The 19350-nt window shown below is 38.6% G+C and overlaps 1 protein-coding gene across 1 annotated transcript in view; it reads right to left on the bottom strand.

The window, feature by feature from the left end:
• LOC128701571 (cGMP-dependent 3',5'-cyclic phosphodiesterase) overlaps positions 1-19350 on the bottom strand; it is a 106821-nt gene that overhangs the window by 19664 nt on the left and 67807 nt on the right. The window contains exons 5-6 of the mRNA XM_070091712.1: positions 11604-11778; positions 2858-3000 (exon numbers count right to left, since the gene is read on the bottom strand). Of these exons, the coding sequence (XP_069947813.1) occupies positions 2858-3000; positions 11604-11778 (318 nt within the window). The remainder of the gene's footprint in view (positions 1-2857; positions 3001-11603; positions 11779-19350) is intronic.

Raw genomic sequence — 19350 nt, 5'->3', positions numbered from 1 at the left:
TACATCTACAGGACCTTAAATTCCAATATTAACCTTGACCTAAAATGCTTTCTTGATAGTTGTGACAGGACCCACAGGCATAACACCAGACACAAACATCTTTATGACATTCCCCGTGTCCGACTAAACCTTTACAAAAATTCAATGTATGTCAAAGGCCCTAAAATCTGGAACACCTTACCTGAAAGCTCTACAACTGCAAACACATTCATCACCTTCAAAACTACCGTTAGAAAACATCTTATCTCCCTGATACACCCCGTCAACTAACTACATGAAAACCACCTGGTGGTTCACACACTCACTCACCCACCCATTTGACTATAAAGAAAGAAATATGAATCTTTATCTTAAAATAATGAATCCTAACTAGTCATAAGTTTGCCTGTGATACTCCAATATAGAAACTATGTATTGTGCCAAAATAAAAGCATTCACATTGCTAAACTCACAAACTATAATTTAGTCACTTAGCCATAATACCAACTTAATCCATAATTTGTAATAATTTAGGGTTAAGAATTAATCTAAGTCTGCCCGAAATGCCTAGCCATGCTAGGTGTCCTAGTGGCCCCCTCTAATTAGTACAGTGGAACCTCAAAAATCGAGCTGCTCCCAACACGACCAATTATGTAAGTGTATTTTTGTAAGTGCTTTTATAAGTGTATTTTTGAGGGTCTGAAATGGACTAATCTAATTTACGTTATTCCTGATGGGAATAAATTCATTCGGTAAAGGCACTCGAACAGCCTTCTGGACCGAAGAAAGTTCAATATTTGAGGTTCCACTGTATTTTATAACATGTAAACCACACAATATCCAAAATCTGTAAACCCTGCATTGTAATCCTTATAGAGAATAAACTTGATTGATTGACTGATTAATGTCACCCCACTGCTGCACTGTCAGCAGTGGAGTGGCACTCATCTTACACTGTGCTTCAAGGAGTTTCATACATACTCCAGCATTTCTGAAACACTGCTGGGACCTGGCAAAAAAGGCAAAAATCAATTATTTATAAATACATTTTTCTTATTTAAAAACCCGTAATAAAAATATTGGAGTGGTTTTTTGGGGGGGCTAGAATGGATTAATGGCATTTCAATTAATTTCAATGAGGAAAATTGATTTGACATACGAGCAAATTGAGTTACGAGGTCGATCACGGAACGAAGTAAACTTGTAAGTCAAGGTACCACTGTATAATCATTCTAAGTCCTAAACCTTGTAAGAGCTCTCAGGTAATAATAATAATATAATCATTCTCAGCTCCCTGGTGTTTTTTGTAATTTTTGTTGCTGTTGTAGTTTTCATGTTTGTAGTCAATTTTTTATAGTGATTCCTTCCCATGATTAATTGTGCATACATTTATATTACTTTCTAGCTCTATTTTGCAGTTCTTCCTTAACTATCTTTAACCCTTTGACTGTCGTGGCCGTATATATACATCTTACGAGGTACCGTGTTTGACGTATATATACTCATAAATTCTAGCGGCTTCAAATCAAGCAGGAGAAAGCTGGTAGGCCCACATGTGAGAGAATGGGTCTGTGTGGTCAGTGTGCACCATATAAAAAAAATCCTGGAGCACGCAGTGCATAATGAGAAAAAAAAACTCTGACCGTTTTTTTAATTAAAATGCCGACTTTGTGGTCTATTTTCGCATAGTATTTATGGTTGTATTCTCGTTTTCTTGGTCTCATTTGATAGAATGGAAAACATATTATAGAAATAGAGGTGATTGATTTTACTATAAAAAGAACCTGGAAATGGAGCTCAAAGTAGGGGAAATGTTTGAAAAGTAAGCAAATGGTGTCATTGTCTAATAAATGTCCAACTAGCCATTCTAATATGCAGGGTTGATGTTATTTATACAATTATTACAGTATTGCAGTAGTCTGCATAATAGTAAGCCTTCTATTTTTTGTTTGAATAAAAATTCAAAATAGAAAGCAAGAGTAATATCAGAGGGGCCTAGAGACATGACTGATGAACAAAGAAAATGTTATTTTAGAGCCAGAAATGTCTGCATTGCTCATTCTGGACCTTATTTTGAAATTGTCATATTTTTTAATTTTCGTGAAATTGGTCAAATTGCAAATTTCTGACCACATTATTGGGTGGTTGAAATCGGTAAATGGGCAGTTTCTTGTACTCAATCGATAGAAAAAATGGAGTTCTAAAGAAATAGCTAAGAGTTTGGTCGACTGGAACAACAGAATTAGCCAAAAAAAGGGCTCAAAGTGGGCGAAATCGCCGATTTGTAAATATCGCCGAGGTCGCTAACTTCGCGAGAGCATAATTCCGTCAGTTTTTCATCAAATTTCGCTTTTTTGGTGTCATTACAATCGGGAAAAGATTCTCTATCATTTCATGAGATTTTTTTTTTTTTTTTTAATTTTTGTGACACCAGGAGACACCTCAGGATTGGGGGTTGCAACAGTCAAGGGGTTAATGATTCACTCTATCAAATATCTCTAATTTCTGTGTGCGTGCACACACACACTACTGTATTGTACAATAAGATTACAATACAGTAGGACCACTGTATCCGTGGATCCGGTTTCCATGGTTTCAACTATCCATGGTTTACCCTGGCCCGAAAATAATCCTTAATTTTGCTTAATATTGCAAAGTTAGTGATGGTGTCAGTTCTTCAAAGCCTAAAAGAAGTCATGAAGTGCTTCCCATCAGTGTATATAATTTATAAATTAACCTCTATCACAGATATGTATGCAAATGAATAATTACTTAAATACATGTATAAGGTTCGCTACTATCTGCAGTAGGTCTTGGAACACATCCCGCGTGGATATGTGGGTCCTACTGTACTTTTAAATTTTCACATTTCACTTACCTTGGTTTGGTCAGATAAATCTGCGGCTGTCATAAGCAGGCATATGAGCAGTTCGTGATGTCTTTGATCGTTAGGGTCATAACCATTTTCTGCAATTTCCCGCAGCTCGGACACAATGCGGAGGTGGTGTGCCAAGTCGGTTGCTGGCGGGGCAAATGATAAGTCTGTAATATATGATCATTAACTAGGCCCCTCAAAGGAGGTTACTTAAAGCTGGTGAGGGGCTCTTGATCTAGGAAACTGGATCTGTGATTCAATTCCCTTTTGAGAAATAACCACTCTAGTCAAAAACCACAAAATACAGTGTATAGGCACCAACAAGGCAATCAAGAAAAAATCCATTCATTCCACTCACTTAGTTTATATACACAGAAAAGTGTACGTCACTGTGTATATATGCTGAGAGTTTAATCTTTATTTTAGTCTTTTGATACAGCAGACCTGTGTGGACTGACTGACTTTGGCTGCTATTAGCCTTTTACTTTTGTTTGGTGTAGTAGACATTTCTGTACAGTCTGGTGAGGACCTAGCCTCATGCTAAGTAGTTAGTGATTGGTCAATTGGATTTAAAGACTATCAACTACACAAGGGTCATTAATAATACATATGACTTGTAGTAGGTTGGTAGACAGCAACCACCCAGGGAGGTACTACCGTCCTGCCAAGTGAGTGTAAAACGAAAGCCTGTAATTGTTTTATATGATGGTAGGATTGCTGGTGTCTCTTGTCTGTCTCATAAATATGCAAGATTACAGGTATGTCTTGCTACTTCTACTTACACTTTGGTCACACTACACATGCATGTACACATTTATTTATACACACTCATCTGAGTTTTCTTTGATTTTATCTTAATAGTTCTTGGTCTTATTACTTTTCCTTTTATATCCATGGGGAAGTGGAATAAGAATCTTTCCTCCGTAAGCCATGCGTGTTGGAAAAGTCAACTAAAATGCCGGGAACAATGGGCTAGTAAAGATTACTAAAAAGAATAATAATAAGAAAATTGTCAGAGTGGGAAGTCTGAATGTGTGTGGATGTTGTGCAAATGATAGGAAAGAGATGATTGTGGATGTTATGAATGAAAAGAAGCTGGATGTCCTGGCTTTAAGTGAAACAAAGCTGAAGGGGGTGGGAGAGTTTCAGTGGAGAGGAATAAATGGGATTAGGTCAGGGGTTTCAAATAGAGTTAGAGCTTAAAGAAGGAGTAGCAATAATGTTGAAGGATAAGTTATGGCAGGAAAAGAGGGACTATAAATGTATTAATTCAAGGATTATGTGGAGTAAAATAAAGGTTGGATGTGAAAAGTGGGTTATAGTAAGTGTATATGCACCTGGAGAAGAGAGAAGTGTAGAGGAGAGAGAGAGATTTTGGGAAATGTTGAGTGAATGCATGGGAAGTTTCGAACCAAATGTGAGAGTACTTGTGGTTGGGGATTTCAATGCTAAAGTGGGTAAAAATGTTGTTGAGGGAGTAGTAGGTAAATTTGGGGTGCCAGGGGTAAATGTAAATGGGGAGCCTTTAATTGAGCTATGTGTAGAAAGAGATTTGGTGATAAGTAATACATATTTTATGAAAAAGAGGATAAATAAATATACAAGGTATGATGTAGCATGTAATGAAAGTAGTTTGCTAGATTATGTATTGGTGGATAAAAGGTTAATGGATAGCCTCCAGGATGTACATGTTTATAGAGGGGCAACTGATATATCGGATCATTATTTAGTTGTAGCTACAGTTAGAGTAAGAGGTAGATGGGACAAGAGGAAGGTGGCAACAACAAGTAGGAGGGAAGTGAAAGTGTATAAACTAAGGGAGGAGGAAGTTCGGGTGACATATAATCGACTATTGGCAGAAAGGTGGGCTAGTGCAAAGATGAGTAGTGGGGGGGTTGAAGAGGGTTGGAATAGTTTTAAAAATGCAGTATTAGAATGTGGGGCAGAAGTTTGTGGTTATAGGAGGGTAAGGGCAGGAGGAAAGAGGAGTGATTGGTGGAATGATGAAGTAAAGGGCAAAAAAAGAGAAAAAGTTAGCTTATGAGAGGTTTTTACAAAACAGAATTGTTATAAGAAGAGCAGAGTATATGGAGAGTAAAAGAAAGGTGAAGAGAGTGGTGAGAGAGTGCAAAAGGAGAGCAAATGATAGAGTGGGAGAGGCACTGTCAAGAAATTTTAATGAAAATAAGAAAAATTTTTGGAGTTAAACAAGTTAAGAAAGCCTAGGGAATGTATGGATTTGTCAGTTAAAAACAGAGTAGGGGAGTTAGTAGATGGGGAGAGGGAGGTATTAAGTAGATGGCGAGAATATTTTGAGGAACTTTTAAATGTTGAGGAAGAAAGGGAGGCAGTAATTTCATGCACTGGCCAGGGAGGTATACCATCTTTTAGGAGTGAAGAAGAGCAGAATGTAAGTGTGGGGGAGGTACGTGAGGCATTACGTAGAATAAAAGGGGGTAAAGCAGCTGGAACTGATGGGATCATGACAGAAATGTTAAAAGCAGGGGGGATATATAGTGTTGGAGTGGTTGGTACTTTTGTTTAATAAATGTATGAAAGAGGGGAAGGTACCTAGGGATTGGCAGAGAGCATGTATAGTCCCTTTATATAAAGGGAAGGGGGACAAAAGAGATTGTAAAAATTATAGAGGAATAAGTTTGCTGAGTATACCAGGAAAAGTGTACGGTAGGGTTATTATTGAAAGAATTAGAGGCAAGACAGAATGTAGGATTGCAGATGAGCAAGGAGGTTTCAGAGTGGGTAGGCGATGTGTAGATCAAGTGTTTACATTGAAGCATATATGTGAACAGTATTTAGAAAAAGGTAGGGAAGTTTTTATTGCATTTATGGATTTAGAAAAGGCATATGATAGGGATAGGATAGTGGATAGGGGAGCAATGTGGCAGATGTTGCAAGTGTATGAAATAGGTGGTAAGTTACTAAATGCTGTAAAGTGTTTTCATGAGGATAGTGAGGCTCAGGTTAGGGTGTGTAGAAGAGAGGGAGATTACTTCCCGGTAAAAGTAGGTCTTAGACAGGGATGTGTAATGTCACCATGGTTGTTTAATATATTTATAGATGGGGTTGTAAAAGAAGTAAATGCTAGGGTGTTCAGGAGAGGGGTGGGATTAAATTATGGGGAATCAAATGCAAAATGGGAATTGACACAGTTACTTTTTGCTGATGATACTGTGGAAATATAAACACATATGCAGTATAATGTGATCCTTTATTGACTACGTTTCACCCACACAGTGGGCTTTTTCAAGTCACAAACAGAACTACCTGGGGTGGAAGGAACGCGAGTATTTATAGTCAGGTTCAGAATGCTGAGGTGGAGAATGCTGCTTATGAGAAATTCTAAAGAAAAATTGCAAAGGATAGTGGATGAGTTTGGGAGTGTGTGTAAAGTTAGAAAGTTGAAAGTGAACATAGAAAAGAGTAAGGTGATGAGGGTATCAAATAATTTAGATAAAGAAAAATTGGATATCAAATTGGAGAGGAGGAGTATAGAAGAAGTGAATGTTTTCAGATACTTGGTAGTTGACATGTCGGTGGATAGATTTATGAAGGATGAGGTTAATTATAGAATTGATGAGGGAAAAAAGGCGAGTGGTGCGTTCAGGTATATGTGGAGTCAAAAAACGGAGGCAAAGAAGGGAATGTATGAAAATATAGTAGTACCAACACTCTTACATGGGTGTGAAGCTTGGGTTGTTAATGCAGCAGCGAGGAGGCGGCTGGAGGCAGTGGAGATGTCCTGTCTAAGAGCAATGTGCGGTGTAAATATTATGCAGAAAATTCGGAGTGTGGAAATTAGGAGGTGTGGAGTTAACAAAAGTATTAGTCAGAGGGCTGAAGAGGGGCTGTTGAGGTGGTTTGGTCATTTAGAGAGAATGGATCAAAGTAGAATGACATGGAGAGCATTTAAATCTGTAGGAGAAGGAAGGCAGGGTAGGGGTCGTCCTTGAAAAGGTTGGAAGGAAGGGGTAAGGGAGGTTTTGTGAGCGAGGGGCTTGGACTTCCAGCAGGCGTGCATGAGCGTGTTCGATAGGAGTGAATGGAGACGAATGGTATTTGGGATGGAAATAAATGGTATAAAATACAGACACAATGGAAATATAAACACATATGCAGTATAATGTGATCCTTTATTGACTACGTTTCGCCCACACAGTGGGCCCTAGGCAAATGCCTAGTTTGCCTATGCGGTAATCCGGCCCTGCATACGGTAGAACATAATTAAAATATTACCTGGTAAATCAATGTCCCATATGCCAAATGTTAGATAACCAACTCACAAATGATGATTATTCTAAGTTCAACACTAGATTAATTATATAAAACATACACAACTCTGAACATCTACATAGGTATTAAGGTTTGCAGCTCCTTTATTTTATGACCCCAAGTCAACACTGCATGTCTGTATTTAGCTAAAATCTAAGTCAAAAACCACAAAATACAGTGTATAGGCACCAACAAGGCAATCAAGAAAAAATCCATTCATTCCACTCACTACTTAGTTTATATACACAGAAAGGTGTACGTCACTGTGTATATATGCTGAGAGTTTAATCTTTATTTTAGGGATTAAAGTATTCTTGACTGGTGTTTAACAAGTCTTTTTTTTTTTTTTTTTTTTTTTTTTAACAAGTCGGCCATCTCCCACCAAGGCAGGGTGACCCAAAAAGAAAGAAAATCCCCAAAAAGAAAATACTTTCATCATCATTCAACACTTTCACCTCACTCACACATAATCACTGTTTTTGCAGAGGTGCTCAGAACACAACAGTTTAGAAGCATATACGTATAAAGATACACAACATATCCCTCCAAACTGCTAATATCCCAAAACCCCTCCTTTAGAGTGTGGGCATTGTACTTCCCATTTCCAGGACTGAAGTCCTGCTATATAAAAATAACCGGTTTCCCTGAATCCCTTCACTAAATATTACCCTGCTCACACTCCAACCGATCGTCAGGTCCCAAATACCATGGAAATATAAACACATATGCAGTATAATGTGATCCTTTATTGACTACGTTTCGCCCACACAGTGGGCTTTTTCAAATCACAAACAGAACTACCTGGGGTGGAAGGAACGCGAGTATTTATAGTCAGGTTCAGAATGCTGAGGTCAGGTGGAGAATGCTGCATCTGATGCTGTACCGAGTGGGGTTATAGAGTCTAAAATCTTGGGTAGCTTGGAAAGGAGATTGGACAAGTTTGTGAGCAGACCTTCTACAGTGTTCTCATGTGGGATAGCGATGAAGAAGCTTCTTGGCAAGTGGTTCAGCTATGTTATAGAAGCCACTATTCTGGTTGAAGTTGTCGGATATAGAAATAAGTGATGATTCCAGGATTCTTCGGTATTGAGTGTTGTCTTCTGTGGCGATAAGTCTTGAGTTTCTGTAGTTTATCAAGTGGTTGTGTGAATTACGGTGTTGTACGCAGGCATTCCTTGTGTCGTCAGACCTGCTTGCGTATTGGTGTTCTGAAATACGTGTTTGGAGGTCCCTTGATGTTTCGCCCACGTATAACTTGTTGCAGTCATTACAAGGGATTATGTATACCCCTGCAGAGGATGGAAGCTTTTCCTGTCTATCACTGCAGCAATGAGTTCCTTGAAGAAGAATGCACGATGATTGAACAAGTATTTTCTAAACTCCACTATCCTCGTCACTTCATCAGAGACTGCAGACGACGGGCATTAAACATCTTCAACACACCCAGAGAAGACACTGCCGAGAAGAGATACATAGTCCTTCCCACCAACTCCATTGCCAAACACGTTTCCAACATCTTTTCCAATACCTCATTTCAAGTATCTACCTCCACAACCACGACCATCAAGGACATTACCAGTAATAGACAGGACAAGCTTCCACCCTCTGTAGGGGTATACATAATCCCTTGTAATGACTGCAACAAGTTATACGTGGGCGAAACATCAAGGGACCTCCAAACACGTATTTCAGAACACCAATACGCAAGCAGGTCTGACGACACAAGGAATGCCTGCGTACAACACCGTAATTCACACAACCACTTGATAAACTACAGAAACTCAAGACTTATCGCCACAGAAGACAACACTCAATACCGAAGAATCCTGGAATCATCACTTATTTCTATATCCGACAACTTCAACCAGAATAGTGGCTTCTATAACATAGCTGAACCACTTGCCAAGAAGCTTCTTCATCGCTATCCCACATGAGAACACTGTAGAAGGTCTGCTCACAAACTTGTCCAATCTCCTTTCCAAGCTACCCAAGATTTTAGACTCTATAACCCCACTCGGTACAGCATCAGATGCAGCATGCATTCTCCACCTGACCTCAGCATTCTGAACCTGACTATAAATACTCGCGTTCCTTCCACCCCAGGTAGTTCTGTTTGTGACTTGAAAAAGCCCACTGTGTGGGCGAAACTTAGTCAATAAAGGATCACATTATACTGCATATGTGTTTATATTTCCATGGTATTTGGGACCTGATGATCGGTTGGAGTGTGAGCAGGGTAATATTTAGTGAAGGGATTCAGGGAAACCGGTTATTTTTATATAGCAGGGCTTCAGTCCTGGAAATGGGAAGTACAATGCCTGCACTCTAAAGGAGGGGTTTTGGGATATTAGCAGTTTGGAGGGACATGTTGTGTATCTTTATACGTATATGCTTCTAAACTGTTGTGTTCTGAGCACCTCTGCAAAAACAGTGATTATGTGTGAGTGAGGTGAAAAGTGTTGAATGATGATGAAAGTATTTTCTTTTTGGGGATTTTCTTTCTTTTTGGGTCACCCTGCCTTGGTGGGAGATGGCCGACTTGTTAAAAAAAAAAAAAAAAAAAAAAAAAAAAGACTTGTTAAACACCAGTCAAGAATACTTTAATCCCTAAAATAAAGATTAAACTCTCAGCATATATACACAGTGACGTACACCTTTCTGTGTATATAAACTAAGTAGTGAGTGGAATGAATGGATTTTTTCTTGATTGCCTTGTTGGTGCCTATACACTGTATTTTGTGGTTTTTGACTAGATTTTAGCTAAATACAGACATGCAGTGTTGACTTGGGGTCATAAAATAAAGGAGTTGCAAACCTTAATACCTATGTAGATGTTCAGAGTCGTGTATGTTTTATATAATTAATCTAGTGTTGAACTTAGAATAATCATCATTTGTGAGTTGGTTATCTAACATTTGGCATATGGGACATTGATTTACCAGGTAATATTTTAATTATGTTCTACCGTATGCAGGGCCGGATTACCGCATAGGCAAACTAGGCATTTGCCTAGGGCCCCGCGCATTTGGGGGCCCCGCGGTCCAAGGGGTTCAGGGGCTCATCCAAGACTGCGCACATGGTGCAAGTGCAAAGGGGTCCCTACCTAAAAAGTTCAAGTGTTTGGAGAGTAAAATTGATTTTTAAAAATTAATCAAAACAAAAATAATGAAATAAAATAAAATAAAAATAAATAAACCTAACCATAGATGGCAACACTCAAAATGCCTTTGTTTACACTGGAACAGCTGTGTTTTCCCGCTAATGGGTGAGTATGGGAGATTCCTCTCCAATTTTCTGTAGTAATTACACGTTATCTAGACTTGTACTGTGACAAATTAACTGAAGTGTTGTTGATAAACATTGATGTGTATGGATAAATGTTTGTTTTCGCCTCTAAATGTTAAGGGAGGTACCTGATAGGGTTACTTGATCAGTAAAGACGCATTTTTGGTAAAAATGATAACAATAATGGTCAGTGATTTATAAAGGGAATAATAGTGCTGTAGTGGTTATGCTGAATATAATAGGTACATGATGTCACTACTTTAATAGCCTAATCTAGTAATACTATGCTGTCTTGAATTTATTCTCTCTAAAATGCATGATTTAACAAGATAGTTATAATGGCTGTTGGTAAATGGTTTTGGTTGTCTTGATGTACTTTCCCTATTAAATTTAATCTAAATAGCCAGAATATATTTAATTAGACCTTAAACAGGCTCACACCGACCCCCCCCCAAGCTGGAAGGGGTCGCTTCGCTTACCCGTAACTCAAAGGGGCCCCGCCAATCTGAATAGCCTAGGGCCCGGAGACTTCTTAATCCGGCCCTGACCGTATGACTATTTCTCGTGAAGCCAGTGCATATAATTGTACGAGATGTCTTTATTCAGTAAAGATACATGCAATTTTTTAAATTCTTGTTTTACTAAATCCCTTCTGATGTGTAGCCTATCCTTACTTGTACCACCTGTTGTGTGGTCCACCCTGCTTGACTAGTGAACAGAAGTAAGATTTTTGGTTTATAACTGAGATGATTTGCCTTTAACAGGCCCAGCTGTGGTAGCAAAGGTATGTCTCACGGCTGTCCTGCCAGAAAGGCACTCACACCACAATTTAAATGACCCTCTCTAAATTCCATCAAGTTTTTTGTAAATATAATATAGAACAAAGCTTGGCTTACGAAGGATAACATGAACATGGTAAGTACTGCAATAAGATGTCAATGAACAAGTGATATCACAATATGCAAAACAACCACTGTGAAAAAACTGAATGAAACTGCTTGGAAATTAAGTTTTTTTTTTTTTCACAGTGGTTGTTTTGCATGGTAAGTATTATTATGGAAAGGCTATGACCTCTCTACACCATACTCAGCCAAGCAAAGATTTAACTGAAGTATGCTGTCTTTTACAAATGTACACTATGATTAAATTCTCTCCACAGTTAATTTTTCCTTACCCAGAATAATATCGCGCATTAAATCAAGGAACAGTGTATATTCTTCTCGATTAAGATTCTCCAGGAAGTTACAGTCATCGGTGTTGAGAATACACATAGCCTGAGCAAGGTGGTGTCGTTCCATCACTGAGCCCTCAGACGAGTACAATGAGGCCAGGACAGAATTGCTGGCAACCTGTCCAAATTACACAAGATGATATATTCTACAGTATACCACAGTATATTCATAATGGTGCAAAATCAATAAGACCTTTTTGTGAATAATATATGGTAATAACATATCTACAAATCATTTATGAAACAAATGCTTTGTAGATATTGTAGGTTTATTTGTTCATTATTAGAATTATTAAGAAACAAAACCATTGGGAAATGTGTGTTATATCAATGATGTATGGTATAACAGCATATTATGTACTCAACATCAAAATAAATAAGTCACACATAGAATGACAAGATGGAGGAATAAGTCTTAGGGATACAACATGATAGCAACCTGAAATTCATTACTCACATCCAACATATATGTATCTAATAAAATTTCCAGAACTGTGGACATTCTGTGTCAAATACACTACATTCCACAAACATTCTCTGTGCTATTCTCTAGTCTAACCTGACCACATTTTTGATATTTATGCTTGGGGGATCTACTACAGCAAATTACCTAAAACTCGTTGTTACCCAACAGAAATAAGCTGTCAAAATGATCACCCAGTATGGGCTAACAGGCCTGCTGCAGTGATCCTCCTTTCTTATGTTCTTATCTAGGTGCAGACAATGTAATTCCCCACTACAGAAAAGCCTAAACTTACCATATTTTCCAGCATATAAGGCGGACAACAGAAGTATCGTAACGGTACATCATAATTATACTCAAGGGTTAATTACCCTCTTACTTTATGCTAAAGTGTAACCCAAAGCCTACCCTTGACCCTGACACCCACACCACCGTAAGTACTCAGATCAAGGTACATAAACCACCTAGCTCTGCTGGGTGCTTGATTTTTGTAGGATTGCGTGGTCCTGTGGGTACAGCATTATATAATTTGAATATTTACTACTATTATACAAAACTTACAAAATACTTTCACCCTGTCCCAATGTAACATCCCCAGATTGTAAATTGAGAAAACTTATTTTCTACTATAGTTTGAGTTGCACATCTGTGCAACTCAAACTATGATTAATTTCTTTAGTATTAAGTAGTCTGTAAGCCATTAAATTTAATCTGCCCATAATGCCATGGCATGATAGTGGCTCTCTTTGCACTGCAACTCATTCCTGTAATCACATAATATTAATGTAATCTTGCAAGGAAATAAAACTGTATTGTATTGTGTGATTTTCGCTCACCATGAGGTGGGCCAAAACGACATGGGTTCGAATCCTTGGCTAGTCACAGTATTGTTGTGATATATATACTATACATACATATATATATACACCTACCATCCGACTTACGACCTGCTCGACTTATGACCACTTGACTTACGACCGTGTTTATTTCGCTTGCCTAATTCTTGGGCACGACCTACTTCCACATTGAACAAATGTGACACCACCTATGACTGCTGCACCTCTCCTGCCAATGGTTTATAAGCTCCTTCTCTGCACGTATGCCGTATTCTATTCAAGATTGATGGACTGACCACATCGACTCAAGGTTGAGGGACTGATTACCTCATTCTCCTCCTGTTCTTCAAGATTCTCCTTTGTATGGACTGATGAAGCCACTGTGTGGCGAAACATTTCCTCAATAAAGATACCCAAGAGTTGCACATGTGTCTAATTTATCAACATGTCGGTTCTCTGAACCATTCATCTACAAACGTGTTTTTTATGCCAAATTTCTGGGAAATAAACAACTATTTGTGTTGTACACAGTGTTTATCCTAAACCTTACAGTATAAAATACAGTACTAACAACATAAAGAAGTAAAGTAAAACATGAAATACCAAAATAAAACAATAAAATAAAGTCATTACAAAAATGTTTTGTTGATATTCAGTAGTAAAGTTCAACTTACGACCGGTTTCTCGGAGCGGACTCGGTCGTAAGTCCGATGGTAGGTGTGTGTGTGTATATATATATATATATATATATATATATATATATATATATATATATATATATATATATATATATATATATATATATATATATATATATATATATATATATTTTTTTTTTTTTTTTAACAATTCGGCCATCTCCCACCAAGGCAGGGTGACCCAAAAAAAGAAAGAAAATCACCCAAAAGAAAATACTTTCACCATTCAACACTTTCACCTCACTCACAAATAATCATTGTTTTTGCAGAGGTGCTCAGAATACAACAGTTTAGAAGCATATATGTATAAAGATACACAACATATCCTTCCAAACTGCCAATATCCCAAACCCCTCCTTTAAAGTGCAGGCACTGTATGTACTTCCTATTCCCAGCATTCAAGACCGGCTATATGAAAATAACTGGTTTCCCTGAATCCCTTCACTAAATATTACCCTGCTCACACTCCAACAGCTCATCATGTCCCAAATACCATTCGTCTCCATTCACTCCTATCTAACACACTCACACATGCTTGCTGGAAGTCCAAGCCCCTCGCCCACAAAACCTCCTTTACCTCCTCCATCCAACCATTTCAAGGACGACCCCTACCCCGCCTTCCTTCCCCTACAGATTTATACGCTCTCCATGTCATTCTACTTTGATCCATTCTCTCTAAATGACCAAACCACCTCAACAACCCCTCTTCAGCCCTCTGACTAATACTTTTATTAACTCCACACCTTCCCCTAATTTCCACACTCCGAATTTTCTGCATAATATTCACACCACACATTGCCCTCAGACAGGACATCTCCACTGCCTCCAACCACCTCCTCGCTGCAGCATTTACAACCCAAGCTTTACACCCATATAAGTGTTGGTACTACTATACTTTCATACATTCCCTTCTTTGCCTCCATAGATAACATTTTTTGTCTCCACATATACCTCAACGCACCACTCACCTTTTTTCCTTCATCAATTCTATGATTAACCAGGCCCGGTGGCCTGGTGGCTAAAGCTCCCGCTTCACACACGGAGGGCCCGGGTTCGATTCCCGACGGGTGGAAACATTTGACACGTTTCCTTACACCTGTTGTCCTGTTCACCTAGCAGCAAATAGGTACCTGGGTGTTAGTCGACTGGTGTGGGTTGCATCCTGGGGGACAAGATTAAGGACCCCAATGGAAATAAGTTAGACAGTCCTCGATGACGCACTGACTTTCTTGGGTTATCCTGGGTGGCTAACCCTCCGGGGTTAAAAATCCGAACAAAATCTTATCTTATCTTATCTTATCTTCTTCATAAATCCATCCCTGACATGTCAACTCCCAAATATCTGAAAACATTCACTTCTTCCATACTCCTCCTCCCCAATTTGATATCCAATTTTTCTTTATCTAAATCATTTGATACCCTCACCACCTTACTCTTTTCCATGTTCACTTTCAAGTTTCTACCTTCACACACACTCCCAAACTCGTCTACTAACCTTTGCAATTTTTCTTTAGACTCTCCCATAAGCACAGTATCATCAGCAAAAAGTAACTGTGTCAATTCCCATTTTGTATTTGATTCCTCATAATTTAATCCCGTCCATCTCCCGAATACCCTAGCATTTACTTCTTTTATAACTCCATCTATAAATATACAGTGGACCCTTGACCAACGATGGCATCGATTAACGATAAATCTGACTAGCGATACATTTTAACGCAAAATTTTTGCCTCGACTAGCGCTAAAAAACTCGACCAACACTATTAGTTCTGTCTGAGACGCATCCACTTCTGGCCAGTGTTTACAAGCCAGCCAGCCACCGCAGTCGCTTTTAAGCATACAATCGGAACATTTCATATTATCACAGCCTTTTTAGTGATTGCACCTGCAAAATAAAGTCACCATGGGCCCCAAGAAAACTTCTAGTGCCAACCCTACAGCAAAAAGGGTGAGAATTACTATGGATATGAAGAAAGAGATCATTGCTAAGTATGAAAGTGGAGTGAGTGTCTCCGAGCTGGTTAGGTTGTACACAAAACCCCGATCAACCATCGCTACTATTGTGGCCAAGAAAACGGCAATCAAGGAAGCTGTTCTTGCCAAAGGTGCAACTATGTTTTCGAAACTGAGATCGCAAGTACTCGAAGATGTTGAGAGATTGTTATTGGTGTTGGTAAACGAAAAACAGATAGCAGGAGATAGCATCTCTCAAGCGATCATATGTGAAAAGGCTAGGAAGTTGCATGACGATTTAATTAAAAAAATGCCAGCAACTAGTGGTGATGTGAGTGAATTTAAGGCCAGCAAAGGTTGGTTTGAGAGATTTAAAGGGAAGGGAAGTAACCCCGGAAAAGGACTTGAAACCTCAAGTCCTAATGGAAGGGGATTCCCCTTCTAAACACTAAGACCATCAACACTCTCCCCTCCTCCCATCCCATCAATCATCACCAGATCTTCAATAAAGGTAAGTGTCATGTAACTGTGCATGTCTTCTTCAGTTTGTGTGTATTAAAATTAATATTTCATGTGGTAAAAACAATTTTTTTTTCATACTTTGGGGTGTCCTACACAGATTAATTTGATTTCCATTATTTCTTATGGGGAAAATTAACTTGACTAACGATAATTTTGACTAACGATGAGCTCTCAGGAATGGATTAATAGCGTTAGTCGACGGTCCACTGTATATTAAACAACCATGGTGACATTACACATCCCTGTCTAAGACCTAATTTTACCAGGAAGTAGTCTCCCTCTCTTCTACACACCCTAACCTGAGCCTCACTATCCTCATAAAAACTCTTAACAGCATTTAGTAACTTACCACCTATTCCATATACAGTGGACCCCCGCATAACAATTACCTCCGAATGTGACCAATTATGTAAGTGTATTTATGTAAGTGCGTTTGAACGTGTATGTTCGGGGGTCTGAAATGGACTAATCTACTTCACAATATTTCTTATGGGAACAAATTCGGTCAGTACTGGCACCTGAACATACTTCTGGAGTGAAAAAATATTGTTAACCGGGGGTCCACTGTACTTGCAACATCTGCCACATTGCTCCCCTATCCACTCTATCATATGCCTTTTCTAAATCCATAAATGCAACAAAAACTTCCCTACCTTTATCTAAATACTGTTCACATATATGCTTCAATGTAAACACTTGATCTACACATCGCCTACCCACTCTAAAACCTCCTTGCTCATCCGTAATCCTACATTCTGTCTTACCTCTAATTCTTTCAGTAATAACCCCACTTTTTCTGGTATACTCAGTAAACTTATTCCTTTATAATTTTCACAATATCTTTTGTCCCCCTTCCCTTTATATAAAGGGACTACACATGCTCTCTGCCAATCCCTAGGTACCTTCCCCTCTTTCATACATTTATTAAACAAAAATACCAACCACTCCAACACTATATATCCCCCTGCTTTTAACATTTCTGTCATGATACCGTCAGTTCCAGCTGCTTTACCCCCTTTCATTCTACGTAATGCCTCACACACCTCCCCTACACTCACGTCCTTCTCTTCTTCACTCCTAAAAGATGGTATACCTCCCTGGCCAGTGCATGAAATTACCGCCTCCCTTTCTTTGTCGACATTTAAAAGTTCCTCAAAATATTCTCGCCATCTACCCAATACCTCCATCTCCCCATCTACTAACTCCCCTACTCTGTTTTTAACTGACAAATCCATTTGTTCCCTAGGCTTTCTTAACTTGTTTAAACTCACTCCAAAATTTTTTCTTATTTTCATTAAAATTTCTTGACAGTGCCTCTCCCACTCTATCGTCTGCTCTCCTTTTGCACTCTCACCACTCTCTTTACCTTTCTTTTACTCTCCATATACTCTACTCTTCTTATAACACTTCTGCTTTGTAAAACCTTCTCATAAGCTATTTTGTCTCTTTTGTCACACCCTTTACTTCATCATTCCACCAATGACTCCTCTTTCCTCCTGCACTCACCCTCCTATAACCACAAACTTCTGCCCCACATTCTAATACTGCATTTTTAAACTATTCCAACCTTCTTCAACCCCCTCCCCCCCACTACTCATACTTGCACCAGCCCACCTTTCTGCCAATAGTTGCTTATATCTCACCCGAACTTCCTCCTCCCTTAGTTTATACACTTTCACCTCCCTCTTGCTTGTTGTTGCCATTTTCCCCTTGTCCCATCTACCTCTTACTCTAACTGTAGCTACAACTAAATAATGATCCGATATTATCAGTTGCCCCTCTATAAACATGTACATCCTGGAGCCAACCCATCAACCTTTTATCCACCAATACATAATCTAACTCCTTTTATTACGTGCTATAAAAAACCTTGTATATTTATTTATCCTCTTTTTCATAAAATATGTATTACTTACTACCAAACCTCTTTCTACACATAGCTCAATTAAAGGCTCCCCATTTTCATTTACCCCGGGCACCCCAAATTTACCTACTACTCCCTCCACATTTTTACCCACTTTAGCACTGAAATCCCCAACCACAAGTACTCTCACACTGGGTTCAAAACTCCCCACGCATTCACTCAACATTTCCAAAAATCTCTCTCTCTCTCCTCTACACTTCTGCATATATGCTTACTATAACCCACTTTTCACATCCAACCTTTATTTGACTCCACATACTCCTTGAATTAATACATTTATAGTCCCTCTTTTCCTGCCATAACTTATCCTTCAACATTATTGCTACTCCTTCTTTAAGCTCTAACTCAATTTGAAACCCCTGACCTAATCCCATTTATTCCTCTCCACTGAAACTCTCCCACCCCCTTCAGCTTTGTTTCACTTAAAGCCAGGACATCCAGCTTCTTCTCATTCATAACATCCACAATCATCTCTCTCTTATCATTTGCACAACATCCACGCACATTCAGACTTCCCACTTTGACAATTTTCTTCTTCTTATTCTTTTTAGTAATTATTACAGAAAAAGGAGTTACTAGCCCATTGTTCCCGACATTTTAGTTGACTTTTACAACACGCATGGCTTATGGAGGAAAGATTCTTATTGCACTTCCCCCTGGATATAAAAGGAAAAGTAATAAGAAAAGAAAACGCAGATGAGCGTGTATAAATAAACATGTACATGTATGTGTAGTATGGCCTAAGTGTAAGTAGAAGTAGCAAGATGTACTTGTAATCTTGCATATTTATGACACAAACAAAAGACACCAGCAATCCTACCATCATGCAAAACAATTACAGGCTTTCGTTTTACATTCACTTGGCAGGACGGTAGTACCTCCCTGGGCAGCTGGTACAGTGGACCCCCGGTTAACTCATTCCAGAAGTATGTTCAGGTGCCAGTACTGACCAAATTTGTTCCCATAAGGAATATTGTGAAGTAGATTAGTTCATTTCAGACCCCCAAACATACACGTACAAACGCTCTTACGTAAATACACTTACATAATTGGTCGCATTGGGAGGTGATCGTTAATCCATATATATATATATATATATATATATATATATATATATATATATATATATATATATATATATATATATATATATATTTTTTTTTTTTTTTTTTTTTTCAACAAACCGGCTGTATCCCACCAAGGCGGGGTGGCCCAAAGAGAAAAACAAAAGTTTCTCTTTTTAAATTTAGCAATTTATACAGGAGAAGGGGTTACTAGCCCCTTGCTCCTGGC

This window comes from Cherax quadricarinatus, chromosome 37 (genome assembly GCF_038502225.1).
Source record: "Cherax quadricarinatus isolate ZL_2023a chromosome 37, ASM3850222v1, whole genome shotgun sequence".
Classification (NCBI taxonomy): Eukaryota; Metazoa; Arthropoda; class Malacostraca; order Decapoda; family Parastacidae; genus Cherax; species Cherax quadricarinatus.
This window is presented reverse-complemented; position numbering and strand designations above follow the sequence as displayed.